General features: G+C 41.4%; 1 protein-coding gene across 14 annotated transcripts in view; it reads right to left on the reverse strand.

The window, feature by feature from the left end:
• The window catches only part of EBF1 (EBF transcription factor 1), a 287,079-nt gene that overhangs the window by 24,650 nt on the left and 246,814 nt on the right, over positions 1-15,615 (reverse strand). For all 14 annotated transcript variants that reach the window (XM_063349004.1, XM_063349009.1, XM_063349003.1 and 11 more), the window contains one exon: positions 9,334-9,422. In XM_063349004.1, coding sequence (XP_063205074.1) covers positions 9,334-9,422 — 89 coding nt within the window. The remainder of the gene's footprint in view (positions 1-9,333; positions 9,423-15,615) is intronic.

Here is a 15,615-nt window from a genome sequence, read left to right on the forward strand (position 1 = left end):
CCCGTAATATATGAACAAAAATGTCTTACTTATATGTGGCCCCGCTTTAAAAAATGCTTCTGTGTTTTGTTTTCATGCTCCTCTCAGCAAGCATATAATTTGTCATCTATTGTGACAAATATATTCCAAAACCTTCCTTAAAATAAATCCAAAATGCACATCCATGTTTATCCAAGCCGCATGATAACAGTAGTATGCTATTGTACTTAGAGGACATTTCAGTCCAGTTGAGTTATATCAACATAAGTTACATGATTGACTTTTACAACAGAAAGAAAACGTTGTACTCAAACAACTGTTATTGCCTCAATGGAAAAAAAATCAATGAAGGTAAAACGAACAGGAGATTTTGTCTGAGTTGCAGTTAATACTACTGAAGAGCTATGGATATTAAAAGGTCAACAAATAAATTAGTCCAAGTGTTATGAAATGAATGATTTGGCTTATAATTGTATTGAGTGCAAATTGTTCACTGCCTATTAGACCAGGTAATTTTTAACCATGGTGCCTCAATTACTGTTCCATAAGCAATAATATAGTTGTAAGAGCCACTGGTTCGATCGAGTGACCTATGAGACGCGCCAGGACAGCTGACTTTGCTATGATGGATCACTGAGCCTGATCTCCAAATGGTGCCAAACCTTCCCTTCCCGCGAGGAGATCTCATAAAAGAAACATTACTGCTTGATTCATTTTACCAAAATGTTTGAGTTTTCAAGTGTCAGCAGTTGAGTATAGATTGTGAAGCTCTGTATTTCTTAGAAGAATTACGACAACAGGCATCCTATTGCTTCCAGCACTCTCTGCTAAATGGCATCATGATGGTTAGGAGGATGCTTTTTCTGCTACTCAATTGGACTGTGTTGTGAGAAATACACGGCAATCATATTTTACATCACCACGTAAACCACTGCATAACACCTAAAACCAGGCTAGAAATGGAAACTGTAGGTGAGATTATAGACATTACTTCACGCTTCTGCAATGCCCTGCATTCAAAGATCTCAAAGCACCGCTTTAATGGCAACAAATTAAACTTCACAACATACTTTCTAGGAAAATATTCTCTCCCCCCCATCTTCATCAGAGACAGCCTGGAAGCATAGCTCTTTGGCTGAAGTCACGATGGTCTATGGTTACAACCAAAGCAAGTTTTGTAGGGTGAGGTAATATCTTTTATTAGACCCACTGATACAGGCGGGAAAAGGTACGGTCGGCACATCGGAAGCAAGCCTTGGGCTCCCAAAGGCTTGTCTGTTTGTTTCCAGTTATATCAGTTAGTCTAAGATAAGATACTACTACTTCCTACAAATCCTGATAGCCTTAAACAGGGAAAAGAAATTAATCCAGTATTGCTTTCATGCTATGAAGTAACATACACGGCGCTTCCTGAGGAGGAAAGGCAGCAGCTGTGCGTCCCCATTGCTCCCGAGGGCACGGTGCTCCCTGTGAGCCAGGGCTCGAAATACGGCAATAAAGGCCCCGCCACACTTCCCACAGGACTGGGCCTTCAAGGGCTGTAACTACGCAGTAACTATGCCTATCTGCGCTCTGCCTATATGCAAAATAAACTGAAGATGTAAATGCAAATCCTGAATTATCAAATAATCTGTGCAGAAGAAACCACAATAATAAAAGCCTAATTAGAATAGATTGTAGCACATACAACCAAATCCTGTTTATATTGTCACTCTGCTATATTTTTGATAAATCGCTACATTCAAACAGTCTATTGGGAGGGTGATTTTCCATTTCATCTCTCCATTGAGCAAAAAAGTGCCACGTGACTCGAGTCTGAATTTCAATTTCACCAGCATACAGTGGAACTGAGTATTATTTGGCACAATACAGTGTACAACTGAGCCACTAAATGGCTGATTTACTAAATTATTATTAGATGAGCTCTTGCTGTTCCAAGTGAAAGTGCAGTCACTGTCTCTCTTCATGGTGTGTTCAAATTGTTCTGTGTTTAAATATTCAGCATGAGGCTAATGTGAACTGATGAACTGAGACTACAAACATTCACTTTCAATACAGACGGAGAGACAGCGATGCAACATATCATGTGGCCCACAGAGGTGAAAATGATTTATATTTAAGGATGCTGCTGCCTACTTCCATTCCTATAAGATACTCTTAATTAGCTTTGTGTTTGATTCAGGAGTTTGGAAACGCAGCTGAAAAACAGCTCCAAAACGGATCAAGCTGTGTGGCTATGGAGGCTTCAGAATCCTGGTGAAGTGGTACTTGAGCCTGGGTCTCCGACAATGAAGCGCATGAGCTGCCACCACGGTTTCATACTTTACTGCCTTTAGTATTTGAGTTGCAACTTAAAAGTAACACCTGCAATTCCAACCTCAGCATCACAAATCCTAGGAAATGCAGAGGACTGAGCACGTTGTGTAATTCTATGACTTTTTGAGGTTGAGGGGAGATGGGGAAAAAGGAAAATATATTTTTTTTAAAAAGGTTTAAAAAAAAAAGGAAACAATTTCTTTACTGCCACCTGCTGGAGTTGACAATAACCCTTTGTCATACTAAAAGAACAAGCATCTTCACTTAGAGGACAGTTACAGCAAGCATTTAAAATACTGTGATCCCAGACACTTACAGTAGATTAGAATTTTTTATTGGTGCTGTGTTGCCATAACAACATAAAGACAGCAGATGACTTAAGCTAAGCTTGCAAAGCAAAAGGCTGCTCATCTGGCAGTTAAAATGAATACAGTTCACTTCACAAGTTCCCCATATGGACCCTTAGTGTATGGTAATGAGGATACCATATGGTGGGAGAAAATGCAGAGAGAACAATTGTGCGCTGCTGGATGGGTGAAGTGAGCAGGAAGCGATGAGGAAGCGCAGGAGAGCGAGCTGTGCGCGTGCTCTCTAACGCAAGGGTTATTTCAGAGGGGGGTTCTCCCTCTTCTTGATCTTCTTCTTAATATATACATGCATAGAAACGACAGAGAAACATATTGTACGCTTTGCAACATCATTCATCATAAACTGTCAGCTGTGTTTGTAAATCAGCTTGGTAAGATCTTATAAATTTGTAATTCTTAAAAGGTAAAAGTGCTAAGTTTTTAGACAAAGTGCAGGAAAATTTAAGCACTTCTGACAAGCAGAAACATTAGTGGTAATCATTTTAAAAAATGCTTGCATCTTTCTGCCTGCATGTTTAGCTGTAAATAATGCCGCAATGAATAAAAGCTTTAAAAAGGGGAGGGGAGGATGAAATGGAATAAATATTTTTTATTTTATTTCCAAAAGGATAAAAAGTAAGAGTTGATCAGAACCATATGCATTTAAGATTCTGCTGTAAATGTACATATGCTATACAGTACGTTGTACTAACCAGATCCTAAACCTGGTAAGACGCCTTGCTAAAGGCTGCAAAGTCAATTTTGTACTACACATGCTTCATAAAAGATGAATATAAATGCATTAGTTAGACACGGTGAGCTAAATTAGAAGGTCAGGCAGGGCTGGAAGGGCTGAAATATCACACAACCAATGACTGTAATTACTCTTTTTTTAAGTCTATTAAGTGGTGTTGTTCTATCAAGGCTCAGGGGTATAGGACATGAAGTACAAGATAAAGTAATGTGTATTTATTACTCCCACGGGATCAATTTACTAGATATTTTCAGCTCCATGGAGCAAAATACACAAATGCAGCCTTTGTTACTTTCTTCAAACTGTGGCTTTTTCCTTCAAAAGCTCTGCTCCTCGAAGGGACAGTGTTTACCTGTTTGGTATCTTCCTGCCACCCTCAGTTGATTGTTTTATTTAAAAACAGTAAGAGTAAGGATACAGGAACAGAGAAATGTGGGGATCCCTCTTACGGGATGTTCAAACAAGTGGTCCGAGTTGCTCAGATGGAATGTGCAGACTAGAAAATCCAATCCCGGGCATGATTTTTACCCCAAGGCAAAGCAGAAATCAGGAATGGAGAATGGCACAAGAGCTCCTTGTCATCATGTTAGCCCTCATCTATTAAAAGTTTTGTCATAGATTCTAAATTACACCATCTGCTCTAATCGTTTGCTGAGTAAATGCTGACCCACTTATAAAGAAAACTCACTGAAATGTGTAGGCACACTGCTGACCTTCAGAAAGGAAAGGGCTCCTTGCCAGCCATTCGTATGTGGCTCTGCCCTTCAGCGAGCAGCGTAGCTCCGTCGCTTCGCTCTCTCTCATTTCAGACTCCTTGCATGTTCCCAGACATGCCTCTGACATGCACCCCCCCATAAGGGTGATACTTTCACAGTAGCCTCAGGCATCTTGGTCATCGTCGTCTTCTCAATTGCTTTGAAACTCTCTCCCTGAATATTTTCAATAGGATAAACTGAAAAGCCAGCCCAAAAAACCCAAACAAGCCCCTCAACCAACGAAATGCCCAAATTGCTAGGAACTGAAAAAAGCGCCACTGTTAAGGGTTCAGTGCCAACCTTAACTCTGGTCTCACACGCTTATAAATTTTATAGTACAGTTTAGAAACCGCCAAGAGCATCTCATGCCCTCCTTGCTATACAGATGAACTCAAACAGCTCCTCTTCACACACTCCCCCTTCCTGCCCATACTTAGCATACAAGTTTTCTAACAACCCTTTTGTTACGCTTTGTGGAAAAAAATCCTCCAAAATATGTGTTTTCTTAGCTGAAAAATTACTAACTTAGGTTAAAATACAGTATCTTGAGTTAACAGATGGAGATCCATTATAGAATTTCCATTGGGTCTGTCTGAAGCAGCAAACCTAAGTTGCCTTGTCTTCCTTGCTATTTTAACCCCCGTTAGCAATCCTGGGCCAACCCACCCACACTTAGAGACAACCTTTATTTGGAATATAAACAATACCCATGTCACGATGGATAAAGGGCAGACCTGCGGGATTTCACGTGGGAAAAGACAACTGCTTTTGCCAGCCACTGGCTCCTAATAACCACCTGTCTTCTATTAGCGTCCTAAACGAGGAGGTGGGATATGTCTTGGGGGGGTTGTGTAATGACTGACCAGAGAAAAGGAGCTGACGGGAAGGTGGAGCTGGTTACGGGTGCTCTCTGCTCAGCAGGGAGGGCCCCGAGTGCTAGAGAGAGAGAGGCTCCACTTTCATCTACATGAAGAGAAACCAGAAGTAAAGGTCCCTTTCAGGAGGGATAAGGGGTCTCCTAGAGAGAGCATTTAAGCAACAGACTGGGAGGGAGAGGACGTCAGATCACGGAGGGGGTCGATGCAATGACTTGCTTCTCAAACACAGAGTGAACCATCTTGCGCTTAATTTAAATACAAGTGATGAGTTGTAGGAGTGGTGAAAACGGCAAATAAATTCTAGGAAATTGCATATAAAGAGGAATCGTTGTTATTAAATCATTTAGGATGGATATGTTTCAAATCTAGCTCACAGTTGAAACTGTTTAACAGCTATAGCTGTGGAGTTTTAACAAAACTGCAGAATTGCAACGTATCTGCCAGGGATATTTTAAGGATTGTAGGGCAGTTACATGAATGAACCTCAACAGACTCAACATGTTCTAGTGATCTGAACTCTTTAGTGATTTCCACTGCAGTTATGTATGCAAGAACCAACAACACGTGTGTATTCGTGTGCGTATATGCAAACACATGAGACAGGGAAATTGCACACACACGTGCAGGCTTACTCCCCAGCACCACAGGCAGGCTTTCTACAGACTACTCCTACAGGACAACGATACCATTTCTTAACATTGGCGTCATGGCAATTCTTTCACTTCTCCCCAGAGATCTCGTTTCCTCTGATCTGCCTCCTGTCTGTATTAGAAAGGAAAGACTATACTGCCCAGCACACTCCTGGTACTTGATCTCACTCCAAGCGTTGGGTGCTAATCCCACCACCTCTGCACTGCCTGTCTCTCCTCTTGGTGCCTGTGTTTGTGTGCGTACGTACAGACACGCACATCTGCTAGTGACAACCCTACACTGGCTGCTTTCCCTGACCTGCTCTGTGCAAGAAGGCAACAGGACTCTGGCCCATAGCTGGCTCCACAGCCCAGCTGCCAACATCAGCCCCCACTCTTTTTTCTCCAAAAACTGTATGTTGCATTTCTACTCTAACCACATGTCTACATCAACTGTCGGTCTAGCAGACAAAGACCCTAGTTCCCAGGTGCTCCCGCTCTCCCCACTGTCGAGGACATTCTCCACTGGAATTTGGCTACTGAAGCACCGGGAGATAGCAAAGAAATAATAAAAAATCTGGCTTTTTTTCTTTGCCTACTTCCAGCAGAAAGCTGAAACATTTCAAAAAATTCATCCCAAGCACAAACAGTGAGCACTTCTGAAAATACTGGTTCTGAATGAGTGGAGATCAAACTTCTCAAATAGTCTCGATGGTTTTAGAAATGCCTGTCGACAGAGATGGCTGTTAACTCCTCAGGTCTGGAGGGCAGAGCATGTGCTAACACTTGTTTGATGGCCTCAACAGTTCTTGACTGCGGGGATGAGTCACATAGCAGAATGCTCTTGTTGGTCCATGGGAAGGACTGCATGCCCTTATGAACACAAAAATCGTAACTGTTTCTGTTTCTTGAAAGATCTCTACTTCATCAGTAATGTTTCAATGGAATAATGGCCACAAACCCTAGCAGCAATTATAGAATGTGTTTTGTTTTATTTATTTAATGCGTAAGTATAAGCTTTTTAATGAACAGGAAGCAATGATGCACTGGGAGGACAATAGGGAAAATGGAGGAAGGAATACCGAAAGCTTTGAGCACTGCTCTCCTCTCTGCTGTCTCACTCTCTGTCTCTCTCATACATTTGCCCTCTCTGCGCCTGGTTCCACCGTGGAAGCCATATGGCTTCCAACTCCCTTCTAAGTAGCCACTGAGAATTGTCTATAGTGGAATACTGCCAAAGCCCTTCCTGGTTTAATGACATGGGGAAGAGCGCTGTGCAGTGCTCACCCAGCACAGAGACTCGCTGCGTCCTTGATTATGATCCTGGAGCCAGCGAGCGATGCTGGGAATTGAACCATCAGTGCCTCAAATACAGAAGTCGACATGTGCCAACCCCTGCTGCATTCAGCCTCTGTGCGTGGCATATTAATGAGTCTTGAACTTGAGGTCCAACCTTCAAGCTTGCACAGAAGGAATTACCCAAAGACAAAAAAAGAAGGTCCTCTTTGTCCTGTTTCCCTCTAACCTTCATAGTGACACTAGTTTCTTCACTGAGTTTGTTCGGTCCTTAAGCAGTAACTGGGTTTTTTTAGGCCATTGCATCTTACCTCTGCATACATAACAACAATTTCCCTTGATTTAAAGATCTGAAAAAACAGCTTGAAAAGATACTCAGAACAAACACATTAAACCAAGAGGATATTTGAGGGGACAGATGACTCAGTACTAACCTTCTTTCTCATACCCGACCCATAAATACCTGCTAAACGTCAGAGTCAGGATATGGAGGTACATGGAGCTTTCTTCTGCCTGTTTTTATGACCCGTAGCAGGAACATGTGGTTGTCAGTGTGGTAACAGTCTCAGTCTAAATGGGAACGAGGAGGGTGCTCAGCCTGATGGCTGCATGCCCATGCCAGCACAGAAGAGCATTGCTGAGACCCCCTCAGTGCCATGGGTGTCGGAAAAGGAGCCCAGTTGCATAAACCGATTTGGAATTGCTCAGTCTTCTTTTACTTGAATTTCCTGATTTAGAGGAAAGCCGTGACCATCTACTTGTCATCTGGAACATCAGGTTCAGGGAAGTTTTGCAGCGTTTCTTTTGGGCCCTGCAAATACCTGGTGCATAGTGAAGGCTGGTCTCTCATTTTCCGAGAAATAATTTTTCCCCACATGCACGTTTGGCAGCAGAGACGCGATACAGATGAAAGAGCCCCTACAGACGGTTGCTCTCTTTCCTTGGAAATGGTCACATCTCTGGAGGGAAATGTACCAATCTATGTTAGCTGTGTCCTGCTGCAAATCTGTCCAAAAGTCAGAGAAAGGGACAGCTTGTAGAGGGTGAACAGAGCCAATGTAAAATGTAACTCCCCAGGACAGCATGTTTCTCTGGTGGTAAGAGGGAAGGACAACACATCATTGACCCTGAAACCAAGGACTACAGCCTTCCTAGGCAAAGATAAAAGACTAAACAAGCCTGTAAAAAAATTCACATACTGAATTTTAATTCTGTCAAGAAATAAAACAAAATAAGTTTGGGTGTTCACGTAATCTTGTCACCTTTGAAACGCTTCAGAAATTTACCTAATCAAAGCCCACAACAACCCCCGATAAAAGCCTACTGACACCTCAGGAAGCCAGAGAAGAAAGGTCATAAGATTTACCCAGTCAAAGGGGCTATACTGGATGCGCAGTGTTTGAGGGATCTGGCCTCAGGCATGAAAGCCCAATTTGTTCTATGTCTCAGGTCTACAAATTCACATATTCCTTTCCATAAGTCAAAGGCGATGTTCTTCAAATATACACAGTTGGCCTATTTGACGCCCCAACTCACTCGCTAACAGCCATGATGCTAGAGCAGATAAAACACATGGTGGCAGTTGGTCACATACAGTGCCTCCAGCTCAAACACTTTTTCAAATACCCCACTTCTTTCTCCAGTATATCACAAAACTCGCCGCAAATTCTCACCAGAGAATGTACAGGATGGCAAGGTAGCAAGAACAGATGTGAGTGCAGACCCAGACAGCGTTTCCACAGTACAAGACAGAAGCACGAGAAGCTTACGCGAACTATTCTGTTTCTTCCTCAGCTTTTACTTGACAGAAGTCAACAAAAAAACTCCCACTAATTTTGATGGGAATGAACATCAAATCACTGCACTACACATTGCTCTAATTATTTCAGCAATCCCAAAATAAAGCAGTATTAAAGCAGCAATTATTGTCCTAAACCAATATGTGGTGCAACAGCAGTGGACACGCATTCCCTGAAGATCCAAATAACTTGATTTTATCAATGGTGAAGTTCTCAGAGTTATAATGGCAACTACTACTATGATACCAAAACCAAGAAGTGTCATTCTTCTATGAATAAGCTGCTCAGGTTCTAAAATACCAACCAAAAATGTGTTGTTGTTAAGTATTTCAGAACACAGAGTAAGATTTCCTTTTAAGAAAGGCAAGAGCTGTTTGAGTTACCTGTGACTCAGAAAGTCACAGAAGTCTCATAAGCCTACAACCAAAGTTCCTGATTGGGCTTTCTCGGTCATGCCTCTGTTGCAGCTTATCTGGGTTGGGTACCAAACCATTACATTTGCAGAGCCTTGCACTTTCAGACAAAAACATGCAGTAACCAGCTTTACCATATTTAATAAAACAATAAACTTTGTGCTGACCTTTGGCAAGCGTTCGGGGTCACCAGGGTGCCGGGGGATAACCTTCTGTAACCTTTGGAAACCATAGTCAATGGTGGGTTCGTTCAGAGCTGAAACAACAACAAACAACATCGTGATGTGACAAACGCATAGCAAGCAGGCTCCGTTGCACTGTAACAATTGGCAATGCACTGCAAGGCCCAGGAAGGACCACGGCAAAATCCCCATTCCCCGAAATCACCACTGACTCTGAAGTCTTGGTTCAATCGCTATTTGAGGTAGGTTTTGAGGCTTTGGTTCAAACAGCAACGCAAACCTTCCCACTTGAGTTCCTAAAACAAGGTGGCTGGGAAGTTTGGGGATGTTGCATGCATCTTCCAAATAGGAAGCAACTATTATCTCTGAAAGCTGTGATGAAATTAAATTGACAAATACTTTGCACCCCATGTTTCATGTTGGTTTTTTTCCTGCTTTCGTATTACGAGGAAGGCCCTTTGTGATTGGAAGACAAAAGAAGTAACTATGAGGGAGTCCTTCTTGTTCCAGATCTATTGTACATTTAATATGCTCCATGTGCAATGATCACGTATAATTTTGTTGTGAACTACAGGCATTTGTCTTGGCAGATGCTTTATTTTTTACTCATCGACACTGACTTCAGCAGCCCGGCTCAGGCTCCGATCAGCACTAAACTCATCCAAAAGACTTAATGAATTAAAAAAAAAAATCATCTATGTTTTTAGTTCATATTTCCCTAGTCCTTGTCCAATAAGGTGGAGGACATAAATGGTGGAAGTGGAACACTTTAATCTTCATGAAAATGATGGTCTGCCTGCATTAATCGAAGCTCTGATTGTGCCAAGCCTTTAAGCACATGCTTATCTGTAAGCACATACTTAAACCCATTTGCTTTCAGCAAAGCAAATTTGAGCATATTATGTTTTTTATATGATTGCCTATAATTACAGGGACTGCACTGAATGACCTTCTAGCTATATTTCCAGTCATATGATCACTTTAAAACTCAGATGTTAGTGAGACTTCAACATGTGCTTAAAATTTCCTAAGTGCTTTGGTGAACTGGAACCACAGTCAAGCATTCTCAAGCATCTCTAAACAACAGCACATCTTGACTCTCCCATGCCAATAGAGATGATGAAATTTTCCACAGCAATTTGTCTGCAATTTTTTTGAGTTGAATGAAAAAAAAATTTTTTCCGATATGGATTTTTATATTTTCAGCCTTTTTTTTTTTGGCAGAAAGGATTTTTATTTTTTTTTTCCCATTTTTGGATCACTTAAAAGTTTTTCTTATTTTGTCTTAGGTTATTAATAGCAAAAAAATTGTTTCTTGCACAAGGTCTGCCTACTGAACTATGAATATAACTTGCACCTTTATGATGGTTTTATTATGAATTTTATTATATGGCTGGAATGATGCCATCTGATTCTTGCAAAGAGATTTAGCATCAAACTGTATCTCCGTCTCACTCGTGCGAGCACTCTCATGCGGCTCAGAGACGCTTATCCCACAGCAAATCACACGACTCCACCGCTCCGATCACCATGGCACGATTTGTCCGTACTTCCACCTTTTAAGTGAAGAGAACATTTTTTCATGCTCCTAACGTTAAAGATCTTTAGCCAGACCACATCGTCATCATGAAAATAATATCTAATTCCTGGCTTGTTTTTAATGAATTGGTGTTACATAAACAGTCCCACAAACCAGTCCGGTTTCTCAAGAAACTATTCCATATAAATTATTGTTTTCAAACCGCCTTTCTACTGGCAACCCAAGGGTCAGATTTTTGTATGCTCCTGGACCTTCAGTGCGTCCCAACTCCATAAGCAGCCCCAGCGATGCTGCTGCAAAATGAGGCAGAAGGCGGGGGGCGTAGGGCAACCCGGATCTGCCCAGCAGCGGTGACACCAGAGCGTGTGGCTGACGGCGACTGGCTGGAGAGGCACAGAGCCCAGCAGAATCTCAGCGTCTCTCTAATATCAGAAAGGCATCTCCTGAGCATATCCTCAAATTACCGTTACAGTATTATGGTAGCACCAGACTAAAAATCCTTCAGGATCATACTTCCCAGACTATTGTCAGAAGTTTTTTATTGCCGCAGAGATCATGGCACCCCTCTACTCTCCGCAGTTTTTTTCTTGCACTTCCCCTTATCTGGAATATCTGAATTTGATCTTTTGTTTATATTCAGGTCATTGTATGGAAGGGGTGAGACTAAGGCTTTTCCCTGCTTGCGCCCTTTTTGCTTTCCGGATGGTTGGGCCTTTTTTCCACATTTTCCACGTTTCCACTTTCACACCCACCCTGGCCACGTGCTGTCCACTCTGTTGCGTAGTTTTGCAGAAAATACCACAGTACCTGGGTTTGTAAACCCCCGGTTTCATTATATTTGAGTTTCCTTACATAGCTGCTTATTGTGGACCCGTTTGCTTTAGACCTTCTTCAAATTTTATAATAAATTAATTTACTGCTATTTTTATTTATTATCAGAAATAGCTGTTCTCTGAGAAGATTAAAAGAAAAAAACCCTACAGTTCTAATTTACATTTCTTTTGCAAATATGTTAGAAGATTTTAGCGTAGTCCTGTCAAATGTGTTTCTTCTCTAATTCAGTCTAGTTTATGGCCATTTTCCCTTTACATCCTTTGGGAAAGTAGTTACTAAATTCTGCAATATTATAAATGGAGGCCAGTTCTGAAATCCCCCCAGAGATAGCAGTCATTTTCTCATATCTTCCCACACATTCAACACATTTGAAATCCACAGAGTATTTCCTGTGAGTATTTTCTGAACTAAATGACCAAAAAAAATGTTAATTTTATGGTCCAATCTCACAAGGCATCAAGCATCCTCTGAGAGATACTGAAAACTTTCTGCTTCAAATAGCTTCAGCTTTACTTTAGTGGCGGGGAGAGGCTGCACACAGCAATTTGCAGGACCGGGTCCTAAACTGTCGTTGTCAAATATCTCTCATTAATCTATAACCGTTCAACCCTTCAATCTAAGATAAAATGAAAAAAAGAAATCTTCGGCTGCCTGAACATCTAAGCACAGATTGGACGATATCAGCCCTCCACTCCTCAGTTCATGTATAAGCCGATCCAGTGCAATTAGTCATCTCTCAAAGAGTGAGCCCTGTTTAAATACCCAACCCCACCTTCAGCGCTAAGGCCGCACCAGTTCCTGTGGCAGCAGCTGGCAAAACTCCAACGAAAAGGTGATATTCTGACCTCCGAGTGCTACAGAAGAGGGGGTGCTCAGGCCACCACTGGTGGCAGCCAGCGCACGAGGTGGGATACCAGCTTCACGCGAGGTTTCGCCGCTGTCCCCAGTACGCGCGAGCCCGGTCTCTGCCTTTGAAGTCCATTCACAGTAACGCGTTTCCCAGTGCTCTAATTCAAAGAACGCTGGGGTTTTTTTTTTCCATGATTGGAAAAAAAGAATCAATAAGAAATACAAACTCTCTATTTGTGTTCTTGACATCCATACATTAAAAACAAGCTAACACATACTGTACTTAAAATGCATTCCCATTACCCTAAATTTTAAAAGTACTATTGAAAGTACTACTAACTTTAAAAAACTGTATTAAATTCAAATAGGTCCCAAGGCTAATGGAAGCAATTTGTATACCAACCCAAACTGACTGGCCCACTTTTCAAAATACAGGTATGATAATCTTGTGGTTTTAAAAGGACATTTAAATTGAAAGACTGTGAATTTAGTACATAATTATACCAATAGAACCCTTTAACTTGTCAACTTGTAAATCTAAAAGGCTATCAATCATTTCTAAAGAGGAAATAAACCTTAAAATTCTTTGATTGACAGTGCTTACTTTTTATGTGAAAAAAAAAGGAGTAAAGTGGCCAGAAATCCATTTACAAAAGTACATTGTTTTACATAGGTGAGTAAAAAGCCAATAATTACAGCTCCAAAAGACATATAAATCAAAGTAAGTACTTTTCCCTCACTTACATATTTTAAGTTGCAGTAAACTTCAGGTAACTTTTTATTAAAATACTTTTCCAAATGCAAAGCTTATTGAAGCCATTAATAGAGTAGCATTTTCATTTAAGCTAATATAATCATTTTTGCAAATACAAGATTTAAGCCATTTTTCTCCTTCCAAACAATAAACTTTCAGCCTGTCTCTTGTGTGAATTAAGTAAAATTACACCCAGGTGTACAAAATCTGTCTATCTATCCCAGTGTATGAGTTAAGGCACAATATTTATTATTCTTACCATTTTATGAATTACTTCTTAAACCCTTGAGGAAGAACTTTCTTTCAAATTAGACTCTAACAGAATAAGCCATGAAGCTCTTTATGCAGCAAGTCTAAAGCCATAACTCATAAAATCTAAGTCTTTTAATCAAGAAAATGCACAATTCTATGGAAATAAGGATGCATGCATTATATTCATCTTTTCAAAGTCCAACTTATTTTTCAACAGAAATGCTGTTGATGCCTCTGAGAAAAATGTCTCCACCATAACTATAATTTCAAACTCTGCACCAATAATTTTAATAACTACACGGAGATAATCCACCTTCTTTAAAAGTCTCCTTCTCTTTTTTTTTAACTAGTCAGTGGAGGCTTTTTTTAATATTTCACATAATGAATTCCTACTGTGTCAATAAAGCTTTGGTCGTTAATTGAATGACTGTCTGATGTATCTGAGAGAGGAATTTGTTTCTCTGGCCACGCTGCCAACTTACAGCAGAATGATCGACACTTAATATCAGCAATTAAAAGGACCTGTTCAAATATCATATGGAATTCGTAGCTTGGGGTAGCGTAGCAGAACTCTTCACCAAGGAAAACTCATTCAGCGAATGCAGAGAGTAATTGAATTAGACACATTTTAACATTATTATTCAAAGAAAAATAAACACACACTACATAGAAGCATTATGGAAATATTTCAGAACGTAAAACATATCCAGTTAATTTGTTTCCCATGCATTCATGGTTTCATTTATTCCTTTTATTTCTCAGCCCTTGTTTCTTTTTCATTCTGTTTGACCCAAAACCAATGAGAAAGCAGCGCTTAGACCTATGAACTTCCCAGATGCTTCTCCAGTGGAAAAGGCTGCAAGGAGAGGGAAGGGACTCTAAGGGCTCAAATAACAAAAACGAAGAAAGGTTGAAGGCTTACAAACAAATTGGCCTCAGGTCCACAGGTCTGACCGTCCCTATCCCAGATGAGAAATCTGGTCTTGATTGTTGTACGCGGAACACCCAGGGAAAGGCTGCACGCGGGAATTAAATGCCCCACCGTGCTCGCTCCTGTGCTGCACCAGAGTCCCTGGTTTTCTTGAAAGGCGCAGGTATCGCGGGGGAGAGTTTGAAGAAGGTAAGAATGACCTGCCGAAGCACAGAGCTATAATGGCTTCACATTACGTGCAGGAGGTTGTGGCTCTAACAGTGGAATGGAAAAAGATTCTCTACACTCTACCTTTGTCGCTGCACAAATCCCGCCCCCCCCCCCTTTTTTTTTTTTAATTTGGCTCTACAACAAAATTAGACACCTAGTGACAAGTCCAGAGCTCCATCAAAGACATGGGGCTTTGGCGTCTACGACATAGTTGTTTTGAGGTTTTTTTCTGTCTGATGAGAGAAACGTCACCAAAACATAAATAAAAGTTGATGCTGTGGCCAAGACACACAAAGTTGCCCAGCTCCACACCTCCTTGCCACAAAAGAGTATGAAGAAATCCACGCAAAAATGCTGCAGCACTGCCACAGCAATAAAGGCCAGGCCAGGAACACATTTAACGTGTCTCTCTGTGGCCATATTAAACCAGGTCAGAGCATTGGAAGGCACAGAGAATGAATATTTTAAGTAAAATCAAGGGCAGCTAGGAAGGCAGTGTCTTCAACAGGAGCCTTGCAATCTTTGCATCTTCAGGGGCATTTTATAGGTAAGAACTTCTTTTCTCCTGGACATTTGGCCTCTTCCTCCACCTCAGATGCCCACCTCTACGATCAGCTCTCTTCCTTTTTAACCTGTACTTCTGTCTGTATTTCCGCACTGCTGAGAAATAGCAGAATGGGGTGAAAGCGGCAACAACGGAGAGTAGTCACACAAAAGGTTGTGGCTTTCGACTCCTCACTCTTACCAAGCACGGCCTCTATGACGAGATGGAAACCAGGAGTTCCTGCCTCTCATAGAGGGAAGATGCTGCCACAGAGCTGACCCAGGGCATTTGCCTTTGCTAATAACCTGTGGCTTCTGTCGGCAAGCTCTGGGTGATTTCTGCTAGAAACCCTC

This window comes from Chroicocephalus ridibundus, chromosome 11 (genome assembly GCF_963924245.1).
Source record: "Chroicocephalus ridibundus chromosome 11, bChrRid1.1, whole genome shotgun sequence".
In the NCBI taxonomy this organism is placed as follows: domain Eukaryota; kingdom Metazoa; phylum Chordata; class Aves; order Charadriiformes; family Laridae; genus Chroicocephalus; species Chroicocephalus ridibundus.